This window comes from Rhodotorula graminis, assembly GCF_001329695.1.
Source record: "Rhodotorula graminis WP1 unplaced genomic scaffold RHOBAscaffold_2, whole genome shotgun sequence".
NCBI lineage: Eukaryota > Fungi > Basidiomycota > Microbotryomycetes > Sporidiobolales > Sporidiobolaceae > Rhodotorula > Rhodotorula graminis.
Genome location: NW_017264929.1, coordinates 1,697,226 through 1,723,222, shown reverse-complemented (window position 1 = coordinate 1,723,222; position 25,997 = coordinate 1,697,226). Strand labels below are relative to the sequence as shown.

The window sequence follows — 25,997 nt, the reverse complement described above, 5'->3', positions numbered from 1 at the left end:
AGGTCGTCGAGCAGCAGCCGGGCGGCGCGACGGCCCAGTCGCAGCCCGAGGCGCGCAACGACGGCTGGGCGTCGAGCTTCGCGGCGACGACGAGCGTGCCGTGGGAGGTCGAGCGCGAGGAGGAGGGTCGAGTCGGCGGAACGGCGCCGCCGATCCTGCGCCCGGGCGAGCCGGTCGCGCAGCACGCGCACGAGCAGCACGCGTGGGCCGAGCGGCAGGCCGGCAACGCCCAGCTCGTGCGCGAGCTCGAGGAGGGCTACCAGACGCTCGAGGGTATGTGGGACGACGAGGACCGGGTCCGGGCCGAGCGCGAGGGCAGGTCGCGCGACAAGGGCAAGGGGCGCGCGTTCCAGTTCCAGGGCGACGGCGGCACGCTCGCCGCGTCGGACGGCGACGACGAGGCGTTCGCGCGCGCCGCCGACACGCACGTCCCGCTCGCCCAGTCGTCGTGGGAGGAGGACTTTGACGACCCGAGCATGATCGTCGGCGGGCACGCGCTCGGCGGCGGGCGCACGGCGACGGCGACGCCTCGCACGCGCACGCTCAACGCGCAGCAGCAGGAGTGGGACGCGCTCCAGAGCGCGTGGGACGAGTTTGACGTGACGGCGGCCGGGCTCAAGCCGCGCAGCCAGGACGAGGCCATGTCGGCCGTCGGCTACGGCTACGCCTTTGCGCAGCACAACCCGTACGTCCACGCGCCGGCCGCGACGACGCACCACCACGCGCAGCACCACGCCGCCGTCAATGACCTGTCGTCAGCGCTCCACGAGCGGCACGAGTCGCTCCTCCAGCAGGAGGCCGACGTCCAGCGCGACCCGACCAACGCCGGCGCGTGGCTGTCGCTCGGGCTCAAGCAGCAGCAAAACGAGCGCGAGGAGCTCGCCATCGCCGCCCTCAAGCGCGCCCTCGAGCTCGACCCACTCGTCGCCGGCGGTGCGGCCCACCTCGCGCTCGCCGTCTCGTTCACCAACGAGGGTCGCCGCGGCGAGGCGTACGCGGAGATCAACCGCTGGGTCGACTCGATCGCGTCTGAGGGCAGCGCCAGCTACGCCAACGAGATTGAGCAGTACCGCGGCCTGTTTGGCGCCGCCCTCCCCGAGTCGATGACGGAGCGCCACACGTACCTGTCGAACCTGCTCATCCGCCTCGCCCAGTCGCGCGCCGAGCAGAAGGGCGCCGCCGACGTCGACGCCGACGTCCAGGTCGGACTCGGCGTCCTGTTCAACGCGAGCGAGGACTACGAGAAGGCGAGCGACTGCTTCGGCGCCGCTCTCTCTGTCCGTCCCGACGTGCGTCCCTCTTCCTCCCCTTCCTCTCTCGCGTGACCGTCACCGACTCGCGCTCTCTCTCTCGACATGCAGGACCCGCTCTTGTTCAACCGCCTCGGCGCGACGCTCGCCAACTCGGGCAAGACGGACCTCGCGATGCAGTACTACCTCGCCGCGATCGACATCGACCCGGGCTACGTTCGCGCCCGCTTCAACCTCGCCGTCGCGAACATGAACACTGGCGTACGTCCTGCTCGCGCGCCCTGAGCTCGAGGGACCCGGACCTGACCTGCCCTTGCTCGCCTCGCAGCAATACGAGGACGCCGTGCACCACCTCTTGACGGCGCTGTCGGTGCAAGAGGCCGACTCGGAGCTCGACAGTGCGTCCTTGTCCTCTCAGACTCGTCTCGAGCGGTCCCTGACCGAGCTCTCCTCGCTCGCTCGCAGCTCTCCAGCAGGCGCCCGTCAACGCGGCGGGTGTCAGCCACGCGCTGTGGGACTCGCTTCAAGTGTCTCTCCTCCAGTGCGTCCCTGTCGTCTCTCGCTCCCTACACCGACGAGCCTGACGACGTCTCCCCGCAGCATGCAGCGCAGCGACCTCTCGCCGCTCGCCGCGAGTCGAGACCTGCGTGGCCTCCTGCAGGCCTTCGCGGCGGACCGGTAGTTTCTGCGTGCCTCTCTCTGTTGCTTGTCACTGCATTGAACGCGTTCCTCGACCCAGAAGCATGAGAGAGGTCGAAAGCGGAGTTGCGGCGAGCCACTTGCGCGTGGCCTCGCCGTGGTCGTCGCGCCTCGTCGTGGAAGCTGCCGTCTCGCTCCCTCTTCCCGCTTGCCTCAGACCCGACTCGTACTGCGACGATGGAGCCTCAAGCCCTGATGCAGCGCCTGCCCGACGCCGTGCAGCAGTTCCGGGTGCGCCTCTCGCCTCGTCACCTTCCCCCCCTCCCCATCTCCCTCCGCGTCGACGCAGCAGTCACGCTCCCACCCGCGCCGTTGCCTGCGTGTCCAGATCCACGCGCACCACACCGATACTGACCATGCGCCTCTCCCGCACCTTCGCGCGCACCCGCAGCAGGAACGGCTGCAGTCGCTCCGCCCGCCCCAGGAGGTGAGCCCCAACCTCTCTTGCCCTCTGTCGAGGCTGTCTGCACCGGCGCAGAGAGCCCGTACTCAATACTGCGGTACTGACTCTGCTTCTTCCCGTGCCGCAGTTCTTCGACATGCAGGTGAGCCGGCGGCACCTTTTGACGAGGCGATGCGCTCGTGCGACGCGCACTCGCACGCTCGCCGAGCGCGAACCAGTGTCAGATCGGACCACTGACTCTTGACCTGTGTCCTGCAGCGTGTGTCGAGGCCCGCAGACATGAGCGTGAGCCCTCTCTTCCTCCCGGACAGCCTGTCGCTGGTCGAGCGCACAGCGACTCGGGCCATGCCTCGAGCACTCGCAGTATTGGCCACGAGTCAGCCACTGACGCTGTATCCTCGTCCCACAGGTCGCCACCGGACGCGTCAAGTGGGCTCGCCATCCTCTCGCCCTCCCCATTCTCCCTCCCCGGACCATCCTCGCCCGTCCGGCCGCCAGAGCCGGGTACTGACAGGACGTGCGCTGCATACAGGTACAACGTCAACTATTTTTCCGGCAACTACATCCTCCGTGCGTCCGCCTCGCTCCCTTGCAGCCCGTCGCGTCGTGCGCGTGACCCTGACCTGCCTCGCCCCCCTCGCAGTAATCCTCCTCCTCGCCGTCTACTCGCTCCTCACCAACCCGCTCCTCCTCATTGCGCTCGCCTTCCTCATCGGTGTGCGTCCCGAGCCTCCTTCCTCCCTCTGTCGGACCCTCCCTCTCGTCGAAGCGGCACCTCACTGACTGTTCTCGTTCGTGTCGACGCACAGGGCTACGTCGGCATCAACCGCTTCATCCCCGAGCCGGTCCAGTTCGGGTCGACGACGGTCGAGCCCAAGCACCTGTACATGCTCCTCTTCATCGTCGGGATCCCGATCCTGTGGATCAGCGCGCCCATCGCGTCCTTCTTCTGGCTCGTCGGCAGCAGCAGCGTCCTCATCCTCGGACACGCCGCGCTCCTCGAGCCGGGCGTCGAGAGCGAGTACGGCACGGTGCAGGGGGTCTGAGCGGGCACCGCGCACGGTCGTCGCGCGGGGGAGGGGCCGAGCAGGTCCATCGGCTCGCTCCCGGGCGGCAGGAGGGCAGGGTGCAGCGCGTGGCACTTGAGCGCATGGGCGATGCGAGCGGGCCGAGCGTCGGCCCTGATAGACATGCGGGCGGCGGCGGCGAAGCAGAAGGAGGAAGGAGGTTGTGCTTTTTCTCGACGTGCATTGATACCCCTCGGGCCATTCTATTCTTCTTTCGCGCTCTCTGTCACACAGTCGCACGAACGAGAGAAGAATGGGTGCACGGCACGAGGGGACTACAACAATAGGAGGGACGACGAGAGCTTGGGCGAGGCCTGCGAGTGCGAGGGGACGAGAGCGACAAGGTGCGGGCCTGCCGCGAGACCTGCGCAACGAGGAAGCGGTCAGTCGCAGGGCCGCCGAAATGTACTCGAAAGCTGTCCGCACGGGAACTTGGAGGGAGAGGACGTGGCGACGCACCGAGGGACGCGAGCACGCGAGTCAGGCCTTCCTTCGCTCGAGGACCTTGTCGAGCTCGGTGACGAGGGCCTTCTCCATGGACATGACGGCGCGGTCGGCGGCAGAAGGGCCTGCGGCGCCGTCGGCGAGCGAGGCGAGGTCGAGGGTGAGGAAGACCTGCGAGGCGTAGCGCTTCGCTGCGGGAGGAGAGCAAGGTCAGGTTTCGCTCGGTCGCAGGCTCGGCGAGATGGTGCCGCACCTAGTCGTGCCGCCAACGAGGTCGAGGACGATGCAGGGCCGAGGCTAGTCGCTGAAGGAGGGGCATTCGGACGCTGGTGGGGAGAGGAAGAGGTGAGCTCACGGCGGCGGCGGGGTCTGAGGGAGACGGGACGCACGGTCATGGCGACGCTCGAGTCCTTGGCAAAGGCATAGGGGAGCGGCTGACCGCCCACAGAGACGAGGACGGCGCCTTTCGAGAGGACGAGGACCGAGGCGAACAGAGGTTGAGAGAAGGCTGAGTCGAACGGGAACAGGTCGAGGACGAGCGTGTGGGCCTGCACCGAGGGCTCGCAGGTGCTGTCCATGTGCACGAGCTCGACTTGGACGAGTCAACGAGGCGAGCGAGGTGGGTTCGTCGTCGTCGTCGTTCGTCTGGCCGACTCACGGCTCTCAACCTCGACCACAACCGCCCTCGGCCTCGGGCGACTAGCTGCCCCGCCAGAGCGGTAGCCGCACCTTCATCATGCCGCCTCGCGCTTCAAACTCGGGCGCAGGCGCCGCCATGGCCTCGGCAAAGAAGCTCACCCCGCTCGAGCTCAAGCTCCTCAACCACGGCCTCGCAGCGCCAAAGGGGGTCCGTCCAGCCTCGCCACAGCCTCCTTCACTCCCCGAGACGCGCGATCCCTGACCCTCGCACCCCCCGTCCTCTCGCAGGAGATCAGCCAGCATGACCTCCTCGCCTCGTGCGGCCTCAGCATCAACTCGAGCGTTATGGACGCCATCAACGGCCTCCTCCGCAAGGTCCGTCGACTCTCGCCTCCTGAATCGTCCCGTGCGCGCGTCGCTCACACGCGACCCGGTCGACGCCCCACAGAACCTCCTCCAGATGCTCAAGACCGACTCGGGCGCCATCCTCTTCCGCTTCCTCGGCAAGGAAGAGGCCAAGGCGTGCGTCCCCTCCCTCTCGACGTCTCAGACTACCCGCCTGACCCACGCACTTGCAGGATGGGCTCGATGGACGCCGACGAGAAGCTCGTCCTCGACCAGATCAAGGAGTCGGGCGACCTCGGTACGCTCCTCGCGGTCCACTCTTTCCACCGTCTCGGCCGTGCCCTGACTACCTCACCGCGCACAGGTATCTGGAGCCGCACGCTCACGACAAAGACGGGCCTGCCGAGCGGCACCGTCACCAAGGCGCTCAAGGCCCTCGAGAGCCGCAAACAGGTCAAGACGGTCAAGTCGGTCAAGGTGCGTCCCGCGCCTGTTCCTCCTTGCGCGATGGGCGACTCGACATCGCTTCCACGCGCTGCAAGTGACCTAGCCGCCCTGACTCGCCTTTCCTCGACGCAGAACCCGACTCGCAAGATCTACATGCTCTCCGGCATCCAGCCCTCGGTCGAGTTGACGGGCGGGCCTTGGTTCACCGACAACGAGCTCGACACGGAGCTCGTCGACATGCTCAAGCGCGTCGTCCACAAGTACCTGACCGACAAGGTGCGTCGGCCCGGCCCCTCTTCGCCCTCTCCTCGAGACCTTGCTCGACCCGGTCACTGACCCTCTGCTTTTTCTCTCGCCCTCCCTACCTCTACCTCCGCCCCCCACCCGTGTACCGCCATCAGTCCATCCCTCGCTCCATCACCATCGCCGACCCATCCGCCTCGGACCCCGTCAAGTTCCGCCCCATCTACCCCGCCACCGCCACGCCGTACCTCCCTACCGTCCACGACGTCCTGCGCAACATCAGCGAGCTCGAGGTCATCTCGGTCCAGCTCAAGCAGGAGCACGTCGAGGCGCTCCTCGACCTCATGGTGTACGACGGCCAGGTCGAGAAGATCCTCGTCAACCGCGACGCGTCGACATTTGGCACGAGCACGTCGAACGACACGGCGTCGTCGCGCAAGACCGACGGCAAGGGCAAGGGCAAGGCGCGCGCGTCGTCCAAGTCGTCCAAGCGCCGCAAGGGCTCGTCGGACGCGTCGTCGAGCGAGTCGGATGATGACGCGCGCCGCCGCAGCTCGAAGAAGGGCAAGCGCAACGCCAACGGCAAGGCGCGGCGCAAGCGCGCCAAGCTCGCGTCGGACGCCGAGGCGTCGAGCGAGTCCGAGTCCGAGGACTTTGACTCGGACGACGACGCGCCGAGCCGCTGTCGCAAAAAGGGCGGCGCCGCGAGCGACGACGAGGACGGCGGCAAGAAGGCGTCGAAGCGGAGGAAGAAGCGCGGGAGCAGGCGCGTCAAGCGCTCGTCGTCGGACCCGGACGCGAGCTCGAGCGAGAGCGAGGACGGCGTTCGCGGCGGCAGCAGGCGCCAAGGCGGCGGTGAGCGCAATGCGGGCATGGGCGACGACGACGACGACGACGACGAGGCGGCGGCGGCGGCGGCGCGCGAGTCGCAGACGGGCACGCAGTACGTGTACCGCCTCATCCGGTCGTACGCGCCCACGATCGGCTGGACCGACATGCCGTGCGGCAAGTGCCCCGTCGAGGACTTCTGCGCCGAGCCGCCTCGCCAACGCGCCGTCGCGTACCGTCGCCCTCCCGCCGTCGCCGCCGTGCGCCCGAGCGTCGCGACGTCGGCCGGCGCGCCCAAGATCCGCATCGAGCTCGACGGCGGCATCCAGGGCGTCGGCATGCTCGGTGGAGCCGGCGCCGCCATCGGCGTGTCCGAGGCCAAGTGGGGCGAGATGAAGGGAGCGGTCGGCGCCGGCATCGCCCCGGTCAACCCGCGCGACTGCCCGTACTTCTCGAAGGACACGGGCTGGCTCGCCATTTGAGCGAGGTCGAAGAGCGGGCGTGCAAGGCATCGTTGCCCGGCTGAGCTGCCCCGTGTCGTGTCGAGAGTTTGCGAGGGACGTGCGAGAGCTTGTCCTCGCCCATGTCTGCCTCGCGCTCCTCGCGGCGACGGGCAGGGTGTCAGAGCCGATATCGTCGAGACATGCTGTCAAGCTGAGCGAGCTCGTTGCCTCGACAACGGCAGAGACGCCGCAAGGGAGAGCTCTCGACAAGGAGAGGTCCGTCCGCAAGTCGACGCGCATGCTCATCTCCTGCTCGAGGGTCGCCGCCGCCGCCCGGGTCGCCCCTGCTGTCGCTGCGCTTCCGAGACAGTGGTACGGCCGCGCCACGAGCGCGTACGAAGCTCACGCGAGCGCAGGCCGGAGCGCGAGGAGGTTGTCGACGGCGTGACCGTGACTGCCTTCCTCATGCGGCGCACGACCGGCCACCGCTCTGCCTCACCTCAAGTGCGAGCGGCCTGCAAGCGGCAAGCAGCAGAGTCTCAGACCGAGGGATCCACAGCGCTAGCCTTCCGCGACGAGCAGTCGGCGACACGGCCGCCCTGGTCCCGCCCTTCTCTCCGACCGCGCTCACTGCTCGACTCGGCTGTGATGAGCCCTCGCCCGCCCGGGGCTGAGTCGCCCTCAGCACTCGAACCCGGCGCGACTCTGTCCCGCGCGTCAGGACCCGATGGCGCTCGAGGGCCACCGCCAACGTCGCCGACCGTCGACGGCGAGCTCTCTGCTTCCCGCCACAGCTCCTGCCTGAGCGCGAGCACCGGCACTCGACACTAGCTGGTCGACCGCGCTACTCGGAACCGCTGTCAGCCGGCCCAGTCGACGCCGACGCCGACACCCGACCACTTTCAGCGCGACCTCGTCCACCTCGAGGCGAGACACCCCCTGGCATCGCTGGTGCGTCGCCGGTCGTTCCAGTTCTCGTTCTCGACCAGCCGCGTTGAATGTGACGGACCTGACAGAGGCGTCCCGTCCTGCAGCAGTACTCGCTCTTCGTCCCTTCCTGCACCTGTCGCCCGCGTCAACGATCCGCAACGAGTGAGTCCCGCCCGAGGCCGTGTTCCCCAGCGCCAGACGTGCCGAGCTGACATGTACCCGTCCCCCGTCGACAGCATGGGCCACGTCCACTCTCGGCCGTCCACCGCGACCGACAGCTCGACCCGCACCAAGGCCAAAGGCTCGTCGTCTCGCCCATCCTTCCTCGACGCCAACCTCGCCCTCTCGGCGTCCGCCTGGACCACTTCAACCTCCCGCTTCAGCCGTCGAGGGCGCTCGCAGCGCAGGTCCGCTTCCGGGCGGGCAGAGCACGACGAGGAGAAGGCGCGACAGCGTCAGGAGGTGCAGCAGTACCTCGCCCACGCGATCGAGCAGCAGCGCGAGGCCGAGCAGACGCTCGCAGACACTCGCAGCGTCCGCTCGGTACCTCGCCTCGTCGTCGGCGACTACGGCGTCGCGCCGGGCGGTCCGCCGACCTCGTCCCGCACGGCGAGGCCGGGCTCGAGTGGGTCCGCTCGGTCCGCTGCGCCCAGCATGTCGACCTCGTCATCGGCGACGCCTTGGACGTCTCTCGAGTCGCCTCACCTGCCGCCGGCGAGGTCGTCGAGGTGGTCCGAGTCGAGTGCGAGCTCGAACGAGGACGAGCCCGCCTCGGTCGCCGCGCCGGCGATGCCGTTCCACTCGTTCCGCAACTCGCTCAACCGCCTCCCGCGCGACCGTCTCTCGGTGCTCCTCGCGCACCCCGACAAGCTCGACGAGGCCGACGTCGCCGTCGCGAGCGCCGTCCTGTACGGCCAGCCCAAGAGCACGCCCGCTCGCCGGCTCAAGGGCGCCAAGGTGCGCGGGCCCATCCGCATCGTGGCCGCCGCGCCCATGAGCGTCAACCGGTACGCCGAGCTCGAGGAACGGCGCGCAAAGGCGGCGGTCCCTGCGTCGCCGCGGCTCTCGCCCACGTCGAGGAGCGCGCGCACGGCCCGCTCCGCCTCGCCAGTCGGCCCCAGGGTCCAAGAGCAGGCGGCGCGCACCGCCATCGCCGTCCAAGAGCCGGCTCGACCCCGGTCGAGCAACGAGGACTTGTCGGGCTTCATCGCCGCCTCGCCGCAGCTCGCCTTTCCCGGCAGCGACGGCTTCTTCCCTCACGGCGACTCGGCGCCCGCCGTCATCCCTCCTGTTCGACCGCCTCGTCCCGCATCGGCGGTGCTCCCGCCGTCCCACCCACTTCCCGCCGGCCAGCAGACCCGCCTCGGCCGCCTCGACCGACTGTCCGTCCCTGCCACCCAGTACGGGCTTCCTCCGCATTCCTCGACGTCGCCAGCATCGCGCACTCGCCTCGACATCTCGCCCTTGTCGCCACGGTCGATGCTCGGCTCGGTCGCCGAGGACTCGCCGTCGTCGTCGTCTCCGAGTCCGAGTGGAGCGGACGTCCTCGTCTGCCTCTCGCCGAGCGCAGCCCGGTGCATGTCGCCGGCGAGTACCCTCAGCAGGCCGTCGCTCCTGTCGAGCTCGAGCTCGAACTCGTTCCCGCGATCGGTCGCGCTCGACGAGGGCTTGTCCGAGGGCCTCTCGCCGCCGGCGCGAGACGAGCTCCTGCCGAGCGCATCGCCCGACGCCGAGGCGTGCCGCGGCCACCGCACCCTGCCGCCGGGCGAGGAGCGCCGGCCGTTTTCGCGCTACAGCCTCGCGCCGAGCTTCGCCGAGTCGGACCTCCCGTCCTCGACCCTCGACGCCTTCCCGGCACCGCCCCAGATGCTGCGCCTCGAGCCCGTCGCCGCCGTTCGCCGGCAGGCAAACACGCGCAACTCGGTCCCCAGCTCGGACGCGTCGTCGACCGAGCACGGCGGCACCTTGACGCCCATGACGATGCGCTCGTCGGGTCGCTCGTCGGCGCCAACGACTGCCCAGTCGTCGCTCGACATGTCGACCACCGCCAGCCGCAACACAGCGCTCGCCGTCGACTTTAGCGCGGCGCTCGGTGCGTCGACGTTCGCCCCGGTCGGCGCCGAGGCGAGCAAGGTCGCCGCCAGCGTCGACTGGCCCATCCCGTCGCGCACGTCGTCGTCGCTCGGCACGTCCATCCTCGACGACCTCGTCGACGAGCTCGTCGCTGCGGCAGCGATGAGCCCGCTGCCGTCCCCGGCCGCCGTCGACCCACACGTCGAGGTCCGAGCGCTCGAAGAGGCCGAGGACCGGCCGCCGCCCGTCCCGCCCAAGGAAGCGCGCCGACCCGCCTCAGCCCCGCGCCCCAAGCTCGTCCTGCGCGCTTTCTCGGCGCCGGCCGTCCCGGCGCTGTCGCCCCGCACGCGCGCGTCGCCGTCCGACCGCAAGTCGGCGCGCCTCGTGTCGTACCCGCCCGCGCCCTCGCCGACGGCTCCCGGCCTCGCGGCGTACCGCTTCCCGCCGGTGTCGCCGCGCAAGGTGCACTTTGAGGGGCGCGTCGAGCCCAGGGCGCCGGTCGTGCCGGCGAGCGACGAGGCGGTGCGGCTCGGGTCGCGCAAGAAGCGCGGCTTCTCGAAGGACGAGGTCGGCGACTGGATCGCGCGGGCGCGCAGGGAGAGCGACGAGGTGTAGCAGATACTCTTTGACATCAATTCGTGACCCTCTCTCTCTCTTGCGCTCGTCGCCATCGAGAGTGATCAGACCGTCTTTGCACCTGGCTCGAGCAGGTGCAGTTCTCGAGGCAAGCAGCTCTCGCTTTCTCTCTCTGCTGCTCGACGACTTTCGTGGGGCCCGTGAGGACTGAGGGCCGTCTTGGTATTACCGTGAGAGGACGATCAAGAGAGAGAGTGACCGGAAGGGGGAGCGAGAGAGGAGGGGAAAGGGGGGAAGGGCTGCCGGGACGACAAGAGGTGCTAGGCGGCACGACGGCAAAGGTACAACGATGGAGAGGCTAGAACTGCTAGAAGATAGGTGACGGCGACGTCGAGAGCGAGTGGGCGTATGGGTATCGTGCGACGAGGAGGGTGCATGAGGGAGGACCGTGCGAGTGAGAGAGACGGGGTGTGGCACGGCGACTAAGATATGCTGGAGAGCGCGATCGCGCAGAGATGAAAGTGGCGAAGTGCTGGTGGGCGATCTAGGTGAGAGCGGCCGGCGAGCGCGCTCATTTCTGCGCCTTGATGTTCTGCGAGAGCCAGTTGAGGCCTGCGAGGAAAAGACGTGTCAGTCCCGCACGTCAGTCGCCGCCTCGAGGACTCGAGCATGGTGACCTGGGAAGGGAGAGAAGAGAGAACGAGCGGCAACTCACCCTCAAAGAGGCCCTCGCCGTCAAGCGCGTTGGACGGGTGGCAGTACCAGCTGCGGTCCTTCATCCTCAACAGGCCGAGCTTCTCTGTCACCTCGGTCGGCGTCATGGCTGTGCGAGGGTAAGGGATGGTCAGACTGTGACTCGGCGAATGAGGAAGAGGAGGGAGCTGGCGACGCACCGTCGGGCAGGTCCTGCTTGTTGGCGAAGACGAGCAAGAGGCAGTCCTTCATCTCGCGGTCGTTGAGGATTTTGTGGAGCTCGACGCGTGCCTCGTCGATGCGGTCGCGGTCCTGCGAGTCGACGACGAAGACGAGGCCCTGGGTGCCCGTGTAGTAGTGTCGCCACAGCGGTCGGATCTTGTCCTGCCCGCCGACATCCTGTGTGTGTGTGCCGGGGCGTCAGTTTGGCGTCCCTCGCTGCGGCTGCGTGACCGAGAAGGGAGAGGTGAGCGCACCCAGACGTTGAACCTGCGCGAGGGGAGGGAACGGTGTCAGTGCGTCCTGGTCGCCAACTTGCACCGAGCGGGTTCCCTCGAGGGGAGCTCGATCTCGCGTGAGAATGGAGAGGGACGCACTTGACGTTCTTGTACGTGACGGTCTCGACGTTGAAGCCGACGGTCGGGATGGTCGTCACCGACTGGTTGAGCTTGAGCTTGTAGAGGATGGCTGTGAGGGCGGGTGGTAGTGTGAGCTTGTCTCGGTCCAGCTCGCATCGACGAGGGACGGCAAGAGGGCCTGCACGACCCCCCTCGTCGTCGCCGCGAGGAGCCACCGTGAAGGAGAGAGGGAGGGGGGACGCACTCGTCTTGCCTGCTGCGTCGAGGCCGAGCATGAGGATGCGCATCTCCTTGTTGCCAAAGAGCTTGCCTGTGGGGCGCACCGAGGCATGGTTCCGAGTCGAGGCGGGGCGATGAAAGGGAAGGGTTGATCGAGACAGAGAGGGGAGCGAGGTGAGGGAGGCACGGGAGAGGGCGAGCGCGTGCGAGGTGGCGTTGTTGAGGGCGAGGAAGAGGTTGCGGGAGACGACAGGTCAGCTCGAGGGCCGTAGAGGTGGGATCGGGGACCTTGCGCGACGGAGGTGGACGAGGCGCGAGGGCTCACCGAGCGCCTTTGACAAGCCGGATCCCCTGTCGAGTGCGAGAGCAGGGTCAGTCGATGCTGCGCTTGAGGTGCACACGGTCACACGGGCTCACATGGTTGCGGTGGGGCGGAGCGGCGGGACGAGGTGTGGTGGTCGAGCAACCTCCGCGCGCTCGCGGCCAAGTCCAGATCCGCCTCACTCTCTCGCTCGCTCAGGCCACTGGTCGCTCTCGATCCTGTCCGGGGCTTGCCACATGACACTGCTACTGTTCGAGCGCGCAACCGCTTGCGCAGCCGTCGCTGCGGAGGAATGAGCTGGCTCGAGCCTCCTCTTCCTGCTCGCCCCGACCCCTGGCTGTGTGTCGCTCGCTCGCCTCGCTCATTCGGCTCAGATGTGCGATTGGCTCCAGCTCTAGACTGCGACCGTCCAGTACACCGCCGGAGCAGAACCCGAGCGGCTGCCGTGGACCGCAAGCACGGCTTTCTTCCCAGCGCGTTCGCTCCTGAGGCCGATCCGCCGTCGGCGAGAAGGACGCACAGGCTTGCGCCGCTGTAAAGTCACGCCGTAGCGTCGCCTGCGACAGAAGCTCAAGCCAGAGGGCCGACTGCAGGGCAACAGCGGGTGAAGGAGACGAGAGAAAGCGTCGCGGTCCGGGTGCGGCGCGAGCCCTCCTCGTCACCGGGCACGAAAGCGAGCTGTTCGCGGGAGCGCGACGAGCATCTGCGTCGAGCCACCCTCAACGAGCGCGGCCGGTTGGACCGGGCGACGAGCGTGTCGCGGGCCTCGCGGCGAGCAAAGGAAAGACGGTAGTGAGGCGAAGCTGGGACGACCCAGATCCACCGCCGGCGCGGCGGCCATCTAGGGAGTACGGTCCTGTACTCGTCGAGCACGACGCGCAGCCGGCTCGAGCGAGCGACGAGAGGAGAGCGAGCGAGCCCGTGAGCTGCGGCTGCGAGCTGGCGGCGAGGGGTGCCACCGCGAGCGGGTCGCGCGTGTGGTGGCGGGGCAGCTGACGAGGCGGGCAGATGCAGCGAAAGCAACGTGCGCATGAGAGCAACGCGACAGAGCGAGTGGGAGGGAACAAAGAGAGAGGCAGCGGTTCCGGCCGGACGACGACGACGACGACCCCCAGCGACTCACTCGCGCACCAAGTGCTCGCTCGCACTCGACCTGCCGACTCGCGAGTACCGGTTCACCGACTCGCCGCACCGCCTTGCGCTCGAGCGAGCCGCCGCCGTCGTCGTCCGACGCGCTCCACCTCGGGGCCTCTGGTCCACCTTCTCGCGAGCGCTCAACGAGCCGTCTGAGCCGCGCAACACTCGCACATAATTACACCTGGGCCTGTCACGAGGTGCGTCACCCCTCCCTCGCTCTGCCCTATCCGCTCGAGGTCGAGTGCGGCAACACCGACTCGGCGTCAGCCAACTCGCACGGCACGACGACGCTCAGAAGGGTGGACGAGCACTCGAGGGCCCTCTCTTTCACCTGGACACGGTGGCCCAGACGCGCAATCCAGCGCCGACAGCCTCGAACAGCCATCACCTCGCCCTCGTTCCTCACGCAGCGCTGACACCTCGTCCCCGCCCGCAGCCACCTCGACTACGAGCGACGACTACCCTCCGCCGTCATCCTGTCGACCTCGAGTACACGTGCGGCCATGTCGTCTCGCACCAGACCGTCCGCCGAGCCTCCGTCGCCCTCCTCCTCCTCCCCACATCCCGACGCGTCCTCTTCCGTCGCCGTTGCACCGCCGCCCCGCACGCGGTCGAGCTCGCGTTCCGCCGTCCTCACCGCAACCCCTTCTCGATCTGGTGCATCGCCCGCCGCCGCGGCCTCGCCCAAGCCCGTGGCGGGACCGCCAGACGACGGCGCCTCGCTCGACGAGATCCGCCTCGTCGGCTCGTACGACTCGCCCGGCGGCGTCCCGAGCCCGAGCACTCGGCAAGTGCGCTCGTCGCCCAACGGCTCGCTCCAGTCGCCGTCGCAGTCGCAGTCGATCAAGCTCGCGCGGTGGCTGTCCGGCTCGACGACGTCGACCTCGCCCACCTCGTACGCCGTCGCCAAGGATGCCGCCGCCCTGCCCGACTCGCCGACCAAGACGCGCAAGACGCGCTCCCGCTCGATCGGGTCGCTCAACCTCCTCAACCGCTCGGTCGGGCCCTCCGCCTCGTCGACGTCGGCCATGCCGGTCGCCGACCAACTCGCCGCAACCGCGCCAACCATCTCGATCTCGTCCTCGCCCTCGATGCACTTTTCGTCGTCGCCCCGACAAGCCTCGACGCCCTCGTCGACCTCGCCCATGTCGTCGCCCGAGTTGAGCACCGGCGCTCCCCTCTCGGCCGTCGCGATCCGCCGCGGCTCCGGCACGTCCGTCTCGTCCGCCGCGTCGACCTCGTCAGCAGGCGCATCGAGCGCGCGACGAGGGTTCGCCAACCTGTCGCTCAAGCCGTCGCGGCCCAAGGCGGGCAAGCGTCCGCCGTCGCGCCCCGGCAGCGCCGGCAGCAGCAGCCTCGAGGCGCCGTCTCAGCTCGGCGAGGCGGCGCCGGACGACGAGTGGGCCCGAGCCGAGCTCGACGAGGGCGACGAGGAGGGCCGCCGCATCAGCGAGGCGATGCAGCGCGCGGCCTCGGGCGGCGGCGGCGGCGGCGGCGGGTCGAGCTCGCGCGCGAGCAGCGTCGCGAGCGCGTCGACGGCGAGCGGGTCGTTGCCGGGCGAGGGCCGGCTCGCGCGTGGTCTCAGAAAGACCCGCAGCGGCTTGCGGCTGTTCTCCAAGGCCAAGGAGCAGCAGCAGCAGCAGCAGGCGGCCGACGCCGAGGCGCAGGCGGGAGCGCGAGACGCGCACTCGTCGCCCGCCACCGTCTATGCCCAGCCGAGCTCGGCGGGCTCGGCATCCTTGCTCGACCTGTCGTCGTCGAACGGCGCCACACCGACGAGCTCGGCGTTCCCGTCGTCGTCGAGCGGCGCAGGTCCAGCGCCGCCGTCGTCCGAGCCTGCAGCGGCGGTGCCGCTCAGCCCGAACAGCAACGTCGCCAACCGCATCGGCGGCTGGTTCAGCAGCATGCTGCACCCGGGCGCCGGGCCGGGCGCGTCGAGCTCGTCGCACCACCTCCCGCAGCAGTCCGGCTCGAGCGAGGACGCGCCCAGCACGGCGTCGCCGAGCAAGACGCGCTCGTCCACCGCACCGCCTCGAGCGCCGAGCTCGCCTGCCGGGTCGTCGTCGCCGCTCAAGAAGGGCTCGGCTTCGTCGTCGACCGGCGCGCGCTTCGGCCCGCTCGACCGCATGCTCGACCGCGCCGCGCAGTACTTCCTCGACTCGGACTCGCAGGCCGACCGGTGCGAGGACGACATCTGGCTGCTCGGCGTGCGGCACCCGGGCTGGAGAGCGCCGGCCCCGGTCGACGACGAGCGAGACGGCGAGGTCGAGGCGGACGAGGGGCAGCGCAAGGGCGTCTCGGCCCTCGGCCGACGAGGTCGCAACAGCCCGACCAAGGCGCGCAAGTCGCCGGCTCTTCCTCCCCCTCAGCAGCCGTCGTTCGCGCCCTCAGCGTCGACCGGCATCCCCCCTTCTTCGCCCTCGAGCCGTTCCTCGTCCCCCGCTCCTCCGCCAGCGACGATCCACGGCTGGCCCGCGTCGTTCTACCACGACTTTTACTCGCGCCCGGCCCTCACCTACCGCTCGCACTTCCCCCTCATCCCGTGCGACCCACCCTCGTCGTCCTCGACCGCCGGCGGCAGCGGCGTCGGCGGCATGCTGAGCAACCTCGGCATGAGCATCGGGCGCGGCGCACGAGCAGGTCCAGTGTCGTCGCCGAGCGAGGAGCGGGGGCTGAGCACCGATGCGGGCTGGGGCTGCATGTTGAGGACGGGGCAGAGCCTGTTGGCCAACGCGCTCGTCAAAGTTCACCTCGGCCGAGGTGCGTCCTCTTCTCGCTTTCCTCTCTCAGTCGAACATGTCCCTGACCTACCGTCCTCGCAGATTGGCGACGACCTGTTCCGCCGACGACCGGCTCGACGAGCACGACCGTCGCCGATGCGGGCACCTACGCTCGCCTCCTGTCGCTCTTCCTCGATGACCCGTCGCCGCTCTCGCCCTTCTCGGTGCACCGCTTCGCCCTCGAGGGCAAGCGCCTCGGCAAGGACGTCGGCGAGTGGTTCGGGCCCTCGACGGCGGCGGGCGCCATCAAGTCGCTCGTCAACGGCTACGGCGCGGCGGGCCTGAGCGTCGTCAGCTGCATGGACGGCACCGTGTACGAGAGCGAGGTCGCCGCGGCGAGCAGTGCGGCCGACGGCGCACGGTGGCAGAAGCCCGTGCTCGTCCTCATCAACCTGCGCCTCGGCATCGACGGCATCAACCCGATCTACCACGAGGCGGTCAAGGTGCGCCCCGGCTTCTTTCCCTCCCTCTCTCTTTCTCTCTCCGTTTCCTCCTCGGACTCGTATCTGACTGTCTCGCTCCTGCAGACCATCTTCCGCATCCCGCAGTCGGTCGGCATCGCCGGCGGCCGCCCCTCGTCCTCGTACTACTTTGTCGGCGCCCAGGCCAACGCCCTCTTCTACATCGACCCGCACCACCCTCGTCCCGCCGTTCCGCTCGTCCTCCCGACCGACGACAGCCTTGTGCGCGCCGCCGAGCACGTCTCCCTCGGTCCGGCGAGCGCCCGTCCCGTCGAGGCGCAGCAGCTCGAGGCGTTCCTCCTCGACGCGTACGCCGACAGCGCGTGGGCGACGTACCACTGCGAGCGCGTGCGCAAGTGTGCCCTCGCCAGCCTCGACCCGAGCATGCTTCTCGGGTTCGTCATCGAGAACGAGCGCGACTGGAACGACTTTCGCTCGAGGGTGACCGAGGTGCGTCGCGATGTCCACTCTTCGCCAGTCCTCCCGCGTTCTCGCCGACAACCTCCTGACGTACTCGTGTACTCAATGCCGCACAGCTCTCGCGCACGTCGGCGCCAATCTTCTCGATCGCCCCGTCGCCGCCTCGGTGGATGCGCCGCACGACCTCGTCCGCTCAACCCTCGGCCGCGCACGCCGCACTAGCCTCGTCCTCAGCAGCCGCAGCAGCAGGCGACGACTCGTTCTCGGAGCTCGGCGTCGACGACGCGGCGTCGATGCGGGCGCCGTCGGGCCCGGCCGACCTCGACGAGGCGAGCGAGGGCTTTAGCGAGCCCGAGGACTGGGAGCTGCAGAGCACGGACGGCTCGGCGCTCGGCGACGACGATGTCGAGGGCGCCGGGAGCGAGCGAGAACGTGCTGGACGAGCTGCGGGGCCGCAGCTGGGTGCGAGCAAGGGTGCGGGTCCGGTCGACGGGGAGGAGGCGATCCTCGTGCAGGCGCCGCAGCAGGCTACTCGCGTCGACACGCCACCATCGTCGTCGCACAAGGAGGCTGTCGACGAGGGCTGGCTCGGTGTCGAGGCGCAGCGGCCCGCGTGAGCGTGGCGCAGCGTGTCCTTCCTCCTCCTCTCCCGTACTTCTCCCCATCTTTTCCTCCTGTCTCCCTTTACCCACCCCTGTCGATTTTGTTGCTGTTCTTGTCCGTGTCGCAATCACCTTGCTCTCTCTCTCTCGGTCTCGTGCGAGAGAGGCTCGACGACAGGCAGAAACAGAAGGGGCTCGACCGCATCGCTCGCGCCGTTGAGAGGAGTGCACGCCTGCATTCCTCCATCTCCTGCTACGACAAAGACAGACCGTAGCTCTATGATGCGCTCCTCGAGACGTCCTCCTCGACGAGAGGCCGAGCCCGGCATGCTCAGTCCGGCTTCTGCACCGAGAGTGGCGGCGGCGGCGGCAGTAAAGGCGCCCTCGTCGGCAAACCCTCGCCGTCGCGATCCCTCGCTCCTCCTCCTCCTCCGCCGTCGAACCCGAGCCCGAGCCCGAACCCCCCTCCCCCAACCTGACCGCCCGCCGCGTAGTGCAGCCAGGCGTCGCGCTCCTTGTCGCGCGCGTCCCACAGCGCGTAGAGCACGCCGCCGCCGAGCGTGACGGCGACGCCGACAAAGTTGAGCGGCGAGAGACGCAGGCCAAAGAGGAGAACCGACGAGAGGATGGTGGTGGCCTGAGCGGCGTGGGCTGCGAGGTCGGAAAGCTCGAGTGAGTTCGGGAGGGCGTACGAGGAGAGAGAGAAACAGGGGACGCACTCGTGATGGCCATGGCGGGAGCACGCGTCTTCTTCTCGGCGACGAGGGCGAGCGCGACGGCGGCAAAGCTCAGGACGCCGTTGAGCGCGACCTGGGCGACGTGCGCGCGCGTGAACTCCTGGCCCTGGACAAAGCGCCACAGGCGCCTCGGCTCGCCGTTGGCGAGGGCAAAGACGAGGCAGTGGACGGCCGACAGGGGCGACATGCGGGCGAGGCAGTCGAGCGGGTGGAGGTTGAGGCGCGCCTGGAGGTAGTAGGTGAGGAGGAGGGATTTGGCGCTGAGGAGGACGGCCGACGCGATGAGGAGGAGGGACCCGAGCGACAGGTAGTCCTCGTTGTGCGACGTGAGGCCGACGCCGAGGAGGACGGCGAGAAGGGCCGACGCCGAGCGCAAGGTGGCGCGCTCGTGCAAGAAGGCGACCGACAGGACGAGGGTGAGGATGGGCGACGCCGCTCGGAGCGAGACGTGGAACTGCGCGCGTGCGAGAGAGAATGTGTGAGTGCCGAGGTTCAGGAGAGGTAGAAAGAGAGGGAGAAGGAGGACGCACGGGAACCGGGATGAGGCGCAGGGCGAGGGCCGAGCACAGGATCTCGCACGACGAGACGAACGCGATGACGTGCAGCTCGCGGTTGTGCTTGGTGGCGATGCGTTGCGGGCGGTAGGCGCCCATGCGCTGGGCGAGGACGGTGCCGCCGGTCGCGCAGAGCATTTGCCAGCTCGTGAGCGAGTAGGTGAGGCCGTGGAAGAAGCCGAGGAGGAGCGACTTGTTGGAGAGGGTGGCCGTGACGGCGACGACGAACAGGGCGAGGAGGGACGGGTGCAGGGACCGCACAAAGTGGATGTAGGTCGACGGGCGAGCGGCGGCGTGGGCGTACTCGTTGAGCGACATCGAGACGCGCCGGGCGAGCGCGCCCATGTCGGGCGCCTGGACGGCCGCCGTCGGGTGGAGGAGCCATGAGGACGACGTCGTCGTCGACGAGGTGGAGGCGCGCAAGAGCGGCGTCGAGCCGCCGCCGGACGACGCGCCGAGGAGGGGCGACGAGCTGCGGCTCGGGTTCGGCGACGCGGCGGGCGAGAAGCGGATGCGCTGGAACGACTCGGCGTGCGGGATCGGGTCCGTCTTGCGGGCCGTCATCCTCGGCGAGGGCGCGCGCGAGACGGACGACGAGACGGAATCCCTCGTCGTCGTCGCGGGGAGGTGGCTGGCGACGCCGACCGAGGCGCGGTGGGCATGGCCATTGACGACCGTGCTCGCCAGAGTGCCGACCTCCATGCTCGCCGTCACTGCGCGCGCGCGCCCTGGGCCGGGGTGCGAGTCGGACGGCCGCGGTCGAGATGAGGCGAGGCGAGTCGGGTGGGGCGACGAGGTCGAGGCGGCGAACGCGTGCTCGCTGCGTCGCCTTGTGCAGATAGACGCGCCTCGAGTTGGTGTGCGCGCGCAGGTGCGCTGGCTGTGCGAGCCGAGAGCGAGGCGCGACGACGAGCTGATCGAGCGCGTCGAAGCTTTCTCCGCGGAGATTTCGATCCGGACCAGCCGCCGTCGCGCCTCGTCTCCCTCGAGCTCGAGCTGGCTGAGAGAGCCGAGTCCCTCCTCCCCACCACCACTCGCCCGCTCAAGCTACCCGCCAGCTAGCATGGCACCCGCAGCTCTCGCAAAGCAGTCGCTCAAGCGCAAGCGCCAGCAGCAGGACGACGCCGCCGCAACCTCGACCTCGTCCACCTCCGCCGACCAGACCACCACCGCCGCAGCTGCTCCGCCCAAGCCCTACAAGCAGCGCGTGCTCGTCACCAGCTCGCGTGGCATCTCGCAGCGTCAGCGCCACCTCATGACCGACCTCCTGAGCATCATGCCCCACGCCAAGAAGGGTTCGTCCGCCTCCCTCTCATCAGCTCTTCCCCTCGTCCGGCGTCACTGACGCTGGCAGCGCACGCCCACAGAGACCAAGCTTGAGGACAAGCACAACCTCCCCTCGCTCAACGAGCTGTGCTACCTCTCGTCGTGCAACAACGCCCTCTTCTTCGAGGCGCGCCGCCAGCACAACGACCTGTACCTGTGGGCCGCCAAAGCGCCCAACGGGCCCTCGGTCCGCTTCCACGTCCTCAACCTCCACACCATGGACGAGATGAAGATGACGGGCAACTGCCTCAAGGGCTCGAGGCCCGTCGTCGTCTTTGACAAGCAGTTCGACGACGAGCCCCACCTCCAGCTCATCAAGGAGGTCCTCACCCACGTCCGTCCCCTCTCTCTCTCTCTCTCTGTCACTTTACGAAGACACTGACATCCTCGCCGTAACGCGCAGACGTTCGCGGTCCCCAAGACGGCGCGCCGCGCCAAGCCCTTCATCGACCATGTCATCAACTTCAGCATCGTCGACGGCAAGATCTGGTTCCGCAACTACCAGGTCCGTCTCTCCCTCGTCCCCTGCTTCTCCATGCCCTCTGAGCGTCAAGCTCACCCACCTCGGGCACCCCTCGCAGATCCTCGACACGCCCTCGGCCGATGCGCTCGCGCAGACGACCTCGTCGACCCAGGCCCTGACGGACGCCCAGGCGCGCAAGGTGGCGCAGAAGGAGGGCATGCCGCACCTGTCGCTGTCCGAGGTCGGCCCGAGGTTCGTCCTCAACCCGGTCAAGATCTTCGAGGGCAGCTTCAACGGCGCGTGCCTGTACGAGAACAAGGGTGCGTCGAGCGCTCTCCCCTCTCTCTCTGGACCCTCTCGGTGTGCGCGATCTGCAGCTCTTACGAGCAGCAGGTCGTGCTGTCCACGTGAGGCCGTCGGAGCGTCGTGATCCCGAGACTGACCCGCTCGCACGTGCCGCCCGCAGAGTTTATCCCGTCGTCGCAGCGCTTCGCGAGCGCCAAGCTCGCGCGCGCCGTCAAGTACCGCGGCCGCAAGGACGCCCAGGCCGTGCGCCAAGTCCGCCTCGACGAGATGAAGCCGGGCGAGCGGGACGACCCGCTCGAGAAGCGCAGGGTGTTTGCCTGAGCCGGCGTCCTGGGCGAGGGCGGGCGTGTCCTTTGTCGAGCAGCAGCTGTAACTTATGTGCTACTACGCAGCTCTCATGGCGCGCTCTCGTCTCGAGTCCCAAGAGGAAAGCTCTCGTCGCTCTCGAGCCGCTCGCGCAAAGAGGACCAAAACTTCCGAAGACGACGAGTGTCTGCGTGAGCGCGCACATCTACACGAGTCTCTTGCGCTCGAGGACCGTCTGCCCTGCGCCGCTCCCGCCTCCTGCTCCTCCCGAGCCCGCCGCTCCGCCGCCGCCGCTCGACCACGCCGCGAGCCGGCCCGCCCCGCTCCCAGCCCCACCGCCGCTGCCGCCGAGTCGCCCACCGCCCGCGCTCCTGCCCTTGGCCTTGGGGCTGAGCGGCGGCGTGCCCGCGTCGAGGTGGAAGCCGCCGAGCGGGTACTCCTTGCCGCGCGTCATCTTCCTCGCCCGCAAGCGCAGGACCCGGCCGCCGGCGGCGACGACGAGTGTGACGCCGAGCGCGACGGCGAGGTGGAAGTAGGCGCCCCAAGCCCACACGTAGAGCGTGACGAGCTGGCCGACGTACTTGAGCATGACCTTGCTCGACAGCTTGGACGAGCCGCTCGTGCGCAGGCCGAACGAGTACGGGACCTCGGGCAGGGTCGCACCCGCCGGCAGGGGCGACTTGAGGAGGAGCTCGAGCGCGAGCTTGAAGCCCGACGGGTTGAGCGGCTGCGATCGGTGGAACTGTGACGACGAGGGAGAGAGGATGAGCGAGTTGCTCTCGAAAAGGGAACAGGCGAGAAGGGGAGAGGGCTCACCTGCTCCTTGGTGATGGCAAAGAAGCCCGTCATAGGGTCACTTGCGCTCGTGAGCGGGCGCGCGAGGACGCGGGCGCCCCACGAGATGATGCGGCGGTGCAGGGGCCAGCCCTTGGACATGCTGACGCCTTGGCCGTACCGGGTGCCGAGCGCGAGAGGGGACGAGGTCGACAGGGCGTCGAGGAGGGGCTGAACGGCGGCAGGCGGGTGCTGTGCGTGGGCGGAAGGGGAGAGGTGGGGGAGGGGAAGGTGAGCTCGAGGACGCGCGAGAGAGGGGAGGGGAAAAGGGGGGACGCACCTGCAAGTCGGCGTCCATGACGAGCATCTTGTTGCCCCTCGCGCGCTCGAAGCCGCGCAGGACGGCCGAGCTGAGGCCGTTCTCGTCGGTGCGGACGAGGAGCTCGACGTTGAAGCCCTCGTCGCGGCGGAGGCGCTCGACCTCCTGGACGGTGCCGTCGCGCGAGTTGTCGTCGACGACGAGGACCTCTGTCGCGTGCGGGTCGCGAACGCTGGCAAACACGGCGCGCACGAGCGGGGCGAGGTTGTCGCGCTCGTGGTAGGCGGGGACGACGACCGAGCTGTGGATCGGGGTGCGGTTCGGGGTCGAGTCTGGGTGTGGCGGCGAGTAGAGTGCGCTGATGCGCGGGTTGTACAGCCTCGTCGACGCCGGGCGGAACACGACGAGCGAGACGACCAAGGACGCGACAAAGACGAGGGCGAGGTGGGCCGGCCCGAGGTGGGCGACGCCGGTGCGCCAGCGCAGAGCCATGCTGAGGGTGCTCTGGTGGCTGCGAGCTCTCTTGCGAGCGAGCCGAGGTGGTGGACAGAGAGGACGACGCTCAGCTGCCCCCGCTCCCGACGGCGACGACGCGACCGACGACCAGCTCTCGCTCCTGCCACTCACTCGAGGCGCGCTGCCATCGCTGCTGTGCTCTCAGACTTGCTCTGGCCTCCCTCCAGGCCGCGCTCGGCTTCTCGCTCGTGTTGCCCGTCCACGCGACCCTCTCGCACGCTCTCCTCCCGGTCGGCCGACCCTGCTCGCTCCGTCTCTGCCTCTCTGCAAGGCTGCGCAGCTCAGACTCGAGCGCAACAGCTGCAGGGACGCCGACGCCGACTTGCGGCCCGATTCGAGCCATCCTCAATCACTCGCTTCCTCGCGCTCAGAGGTGCTCTCGCTTCAAGTCGACGCTCTCGACGAGTCCCTCGCTCTCGAAGCGCAGAAACGGCACCGAGCACACTCTGCTGCGTTGCACGGCGAGCTACTCGGTGTGGTACTCGAACGTCAACGTGTCCTGGTTGAGGACGAGCCCTCGCTGCGGGTCGTCCTTGTGCTCGGCCGGGTAGATGTAGGCGTTCCCCCACACGGCCTGCGCCTTGAGCTTGTCCGGCAGGACGACGTCGGCCTCGTCCCACCGCTGCTTGTCCCACTGGGCGTGCACGCGCGCGTACTGGTCGAGGAACGCGGCCCGCGTCTCGTCCGACAGGTACGGCGGGAGCGCGTAGGCGCACTTGGGGCCCGTCGGGACCCGCTTGGGCGCCGTCGTCGCCGCCTCGCCGGTCCCCTCGTCGCCCTCGCCCTCGCCCTCGCCAGCTGCTCGATCCGCCGCCGCCGCCGCCGCCGCCTCGACGCCCTCGCCCTCGTCCTTGCGCGCCTTGCTCGCGAGCTTGCGCAGCTTCTTCTTGCGGTTGGCCTCGGCGCGCAGCTGAGCCGGGTCCTGGGCGTCGCGCTTGGCGCGCTCGTACTCGCGCAGGCCTCTAGCGGCCTCGCGGTGGATCGACTCGAGGCGGCGCGAGGCGTCGTTCGGGGTGCGGGTCCAGGGGCACTTGGTCTTGGCGAGCGGGGCGGGGAGGATGTACCAGGGGAGCGGGGAGCCGAGTGCGGGCAGGGCGTTGGGCGTGCCGAGCGGCACCTCGTGGATCATCCACACGAGGTCGACAAAGGTCATCTGGACCGTCTCGCTCGAGCGGGCGTACGCCGACTTGGACGACTTGGGCGGCATGGTAGCTGCGGCGAGTGGCGAGGTGTTCGAGCTGTATCGGAGCTCGGCAGAGCGAGTGGTCGAGAGCGAGAAGAGGCGAACCTCGGGCGAGGAGGAGACGGCGGGGTGGACCAGCCTCGCTCTTCACTACACCGCTCAAGCTGCCTGTCAGCAACTCCAACAGGCTCGCACAGCTGCACTCGCTCGGCCGAGCTCCCTGTCGAACCTCAAGCACGCCCCGTCACCGCCCCCTCGATCCTCATCAGTTCGTCCCTCCTTGGAGCTCTCCCTCTCTCCCTCAGTCCCGAGGAACGTTGCTGACCAGCGTGCAGTCGCAGTCGGTCTACCTTCAGCCCTCGCACCCCTCAACTCGGCCTCGCCCGATACCCTCACCCTCACTCCCCCTCCCTCGCTCGACCGCGCCGAACGACTCGACCTCGTCCGCCCGCATCAGCCTCGACGTGCCCATGGCCGCGCCCCTTCCTCCCGACAACTCGCCTACTGCCCTCTGGCCCGTCGGGGACGACCTGCGCACCTCGTGGCAAGACCTCTTCCTCCACACCCGCCTGGCCGCCCTCCAAGCCGGCCTCGCCCGCACCGCCTACACCTGGGACGACGACGCGCGCCAGCTCGTCATCTCGAGCGTCGGCAACACCTCGACCAAGGGCAAGGGCAAGTACAAGGAGGGTGGCGACGAGCGTCGAGTCGACGTCGATGCGCGTGACGGCGGCTGGCCCGTCGAGCGCGAGGGCGACGACGACATGACGAGGACGTGGAACGCCCAACGTCGAGATCAGAGTGCGTCGAGTGCGTCGAGTGCAGAGGGCGCAGACCGGGAGCCGGGCGACGACGATTACCTGACCGCCGAGGTGCGTCCCTGACTTTCTTCCTCCGCATCGACGCGTACTGACACATCTCGTCCTGCAGCTCATCCGCCGCCGCGACCACGTCAACCACGGTGAAAAGCTCAACTTCACCGACCTGTGCATCGTCGAGGCCAAGCTGCACGCCGAGTCGCGCCGCCGGGCAAGTACCTCGAGCCGGCCGCCGTGTCGCACGTCGCGCCTAACAAGGCGCGCACGCGCCTGCGCTGCGCGCTCGAGCCCATGTCGTGCTCGTTCTCGGTCGTGCTCGAGGTCCAGGTCGGCTCGACCAAGGCCCGCTGCGTCGAGCTGCGGCCTGAGCATTCGTGCGAGATCGAGATGCCGCCTCCTCCAGCTCCGCTCTCGGCCATGCTCGACTACTTCGTACGTCCTCTCTCTCTTTCTCTGCGTTGCTTGTACCTCTTGAGCACGGCCTGACCCTCTCCCTCTATTCCACAGGGCCCGACGCTCCTGTACGGCCTCAAGCACAAGGCGCGCGTCCTCGACCCGGTCACGGGCCTCAAGGTGAACCGCAGGAAGCTCAAGCTCAAGCAGAAGAAGGCGGCAAAGGCCGAGCGGGCGGCCCGAGAGTCCGAGGCGGTCGAGCCTGAGGAGCCGAAACCTCTCGAGGTGCGTCCACTTTTCGCAATCTCGACCCCGCACGCGCCGGTACTGACCTCTCGCCGCCGCAGAGGGTCACCCTCTCGCAGTCGGAGAGGCTCGCCGTGCTCAAGAAGGCAGCACCGCCGCCCGACAAGGGCGAGAAGGCCGGCACCAGCAGCGCCAAGGCCAAGCGCAAGGCTCGCAGCGTGGCCTGGGCCGAGAAGCGGAAGAAGAAGCGCGACGAGTAGCGGAGCGGTCTCAGCTGTAACGTCTGTGCACTTTCTGTTCGTCCCTGCTCGGAAGGAGAGCGAGAGATTCGCTTTTGAGAAGGACGCGAGCGCGAGGAAGGCAAGGCGAGATGCGCTTGGACCCGCAGCATGACCTTGCGGCTCGACGACGGGGTATGTTGGAGAAGGAGGCGAAGGAGGGAGGGGAACGAGCGCGT

The 25,997-nt window shown here is 68.9% G+C and overlaps 12 protein-coding genes across 12 annotated transcripts; 7 read left to right on the top strand and 5 right to left on the bottom strand.

Moving 5' to 3' along the window:
• The first annotated feature begins 11 nt into the window (after positions 1 to 11).
• On the top strand, positions 12 to 1,983 carry RHOBADRAFT_51689 (uncharacterized protein). Its single transcript, XM_018415967.1, has 5 exons — positions 12 to 1,289; positions 1,362 to 1,511; positions 1,579 to 1,648; positions 1,716 to 1,791; positions 1,851 to 1,983. The coding sequence occupies exons 1-5, from the start codon at positions 276 to 278 to the stop codon at positions 1,930 to 1,932; spliced, it is 1,392 nt and encodes a 463-aa protein (XP_018273940.1). The 5' UTR covers positions 12 to 275; the 3' UTR covers positions 1,933 to 1,983.
• Positions 1,984 to 2,099: 116 nt separating this feature from the next.
• RHOBADRAFT_51688 (uncharacterized protein) lies at positions 2,100 to 3,630 on the top strand. The gene is made up of 8 exons (XM_018415966.1): positions 2,100 to 2,180; positions 2,341 to 2,376; positions 2,480 to 2,494; positions 2,611 to 2,637; positions 2,762 to 2,781; positions 2,885 to 2,922; positions 2,996 to 3,069; positions 3,162 to 3,630. The coding sequence occupies exons 1-8, from the start codon at positions 2,127 to 2,129 to the stop codon at positions 3,396 to 3,398; spliced, it is 501 nt and encodes a 166-aa protein (XP_018273939.1). The 5' UTR covers positions 2,100 to 2,126; the 3' UTR covers positions 3,399 to 3,630.
• A 269-nt stretch (positions 3,631 to 3,899) lies between these two features.
• RHOBADRAFT_41888 (uncharacterized protein) lies at positions 3,900 to 4,441 on the bottom strand (the record flags this gene model as incomplete). The annotated part of the gene is made up of 3 exons (XM_018413970.1): positions 3,900 to 4,054; positions 4,117 to 4,189; positions 4,253 to 4,441. The coding sequence occupies 3 exons, from the start codon at positions 4,439 to 4,441 to the stop codon at positions 3,900 to 3,902; spliced, it is 417 nt and encodes a 138-aa protein (XP_018273938.1).
• Positions 4,442 to 4,638: 197 nt separating this feature from the next.
• On the top strand, positions 4,639 to 6,847 carry RHOBADRAFT_41887 (uncharacterized protein; the record flags this gene model as incomplete). The annotated part of the gene is made up of 7 exons (XM_018413969.1): positions 4,639 to 4,710; positions 4,791 to 4,877; positions 4,951 to 5,024; positions 5,081 to 5,145; positions 5,212 to 5,324; positions 5,427 to 5,570; positions 5,696 to 6,847. The coding sequence occupies 7 exons, from the start codon at positions 4,639 to 4,641 to the stop codon at positions 6,845 to 6,847; spliced, it is 1,707 nt and encodes a 568-aa protein (XP_018273937.1).
• A 731-nt stretch (positions 6,848 to 7,578) lies between these two features.
• On the top strand, positions 7,579 to 10,460 carry RHOBADRAFT_51686 (uncharacterized protein). Its single transcript, XM_018415965.1, has 3 exons — positions 7,579 to 7,759; positions 7,843 to 7,900; positions 7,975 to 10,460. The coding sequence occupies exon 3, from the start codon at positions 7,976 to 7,978 to the stop codon at positions 10,424 to 10,426; it is 2,451 nt and encodes an 816-aa protein (XP_018273936.1). The 5' UTR covers positions 7,579 to 7,759; positions 7,843 to 7,900; position 7,975; the 3' UTR covers positions 10,427 to 10,460.
• Positions 10,461 to 10,590: 130 nt separating this feature from the next.
• RHOBADRAFT_48059 (uncharacterized protein) lies at positions 10,591 to 12,437 on the bottom strand (the record flags this gene model as incomplete). The annotated part of the gene is made up of 8 exons (XM_018415089.1): positions 10,591 to 10,999; positions 11,103 to 11,210; positions 11,281 to 11,479; positions 11,557 to 11,569; positions 11,677 to 11,767; positions 11,903 to 11,968; positions 12,203 to 12,228; positions 12,382 to 12,437. The coding sequence occupies 8 exons, from the start codon at positions 12,435 to 12,437 to the stop codon at positions 10,959 to 10,961; spliced, it is 600 nt and encodes a 199-aa protein (XP_018273935.1). The 3' UTR covers positions 10,591 to 10,958.
• A 3,025-nt stretch (positions 12,438 to 15,462) lies between these two features.
• RHOBADRAFT_11905 (uncharacterized protein) lies at positions 15,463 to 17,219 on the top strand (the record flags this gene model as incomplete). The annotated part of the gene is made up of 5 exons (XM_018412068.1): positions 15,463 to 15,896; positions 15,954 to 16,100; positions 16,199 to 16,559; positions 16,644 to 16,775; positions 16,860 to 17,219. 5 exons carry the CDS (start codon positions 15,463 to 15,465, stop codon positions 17,217 to 17,219), a joined length of 1,434 nt encoding a protein of 477 aa, XP_018273934.1.
• A 576-nt stretch (positions 17,220 to 17,795) lies between these two features.
• RHOBADRAFT_51683 (uncharacterized protein) lies at positions 17,796 to 19,654 on the bottom strand. Its single transcript, XM_018415964.1, has 3 exons — positions 18,867 to 19,654; positions 18,319 to 18,790; positions 17,796 to 18,250 (listed from the first exon to the last, which is right to left on the bottom strand). The coding sequence occupies exons 1-3, from the start codon at positions 19,590 to 19,592 to the stop codon at positions 17,931 to 17,933; spliced, it is 1,518 nt and encodes a 505-aa protein (XP_018273933.1). The 5' UTR covers positions 19,593 to 19,654; the 3' UTR covers positions 17,796 to 17,930.
• Positions 19,655 to 19,953: 299 nt separating this feature from the next.
• RHOBADRAFT_51682 (uncharacterized protein) lies at positions 19,954 to 21,359 on the top strand (the record flags this gene model as incomplete). Its single annotated transcript, XM_018415963.1, has 5 exons — positions 19,954 to 20,185; positions 20,258 to 20,550; positions 20,620 to 20,721; positions 20,798 to 20,999; positions 21,146 to 21,359. 5 exons carry the CDS (start codon positions 19,954 to 19,956, stop codon positions 21,304 to 21,306), a joined length of 990 nt encoding a protein of 329 aa, XP_018273932.1. The 3' UTR covers positions 21,307 to 21,359.
• Positions 21,360 to 21,445: 86 nt separating this feature from the next.
• Positions 21,446 to 22,876, bottom strand: RHOBADRAFT_51681 (glycosyltransferase family 2 protein; the record flags this gene model as incomplete). Its single annotated transcript, XM_018415962.1, has 3 exons — positions 21,446 to 22,033; positions 22,108 to 22,317; positions 22,406 to 22,876. The coding sequence occupies 3 exons, from the start codon at positions 22,874 to 22,876 to the stop codon at positions 21,497 to 21,499; spliced, it is 1,218 nt and encodes a 405-aa protein (XP_018273931.1). The 3' UTR covers positions 21,446 to 21,496.
• A 455-nt stretch (positions 22,877 to 23,331) lies between these two features.
• RHOBADRAFT_51680 (uncharacterized protein) lies at positions 23,332 to 24,142 on the bottom strand. Its single transcript, XM_018415961.1, has one exon. The coding sequence runs from the start codon at positions 24,105 to 24,107 to the stop codon at positions 23,367 to 23,369; it is 741 nt and encodes a 246-aa protein (XP_018273930.1). The 5' UTR covers positions 24,108 to 24,142; the 3' UTR covers positions 23,332 to 23,366.
• A 411-nt stretch (positions 24,143 to 24,553) lies between these two features.
• On the top strand, positions 24,554 to 25,843 carry RHOBADRAFT_51679 (uncharacterized protein; the record flags this gene model as incomplete). The annotated part of the gene is made up of 5 exons (XM_018415960.1): positions 24,554 to 24,955; positions 25,014 to 25,076; positions 25,160 to 25,333; positions 25,409 to 25,579; positions 25,642 to 25,843. The coding sequence occupies 5 exons, from the start codon at positions 24,554 to 24,556 to the stop codon at positions 25,798 to 25,800; spliced, it is 969 nt and encodes a 322-aa protein (XP_018273929.1). The 3' UTR covers positions 25,801 to 25,843.
• Between the last annotated feature and the right edge of the window lie 154 nt (positions 25,844 to 25,997).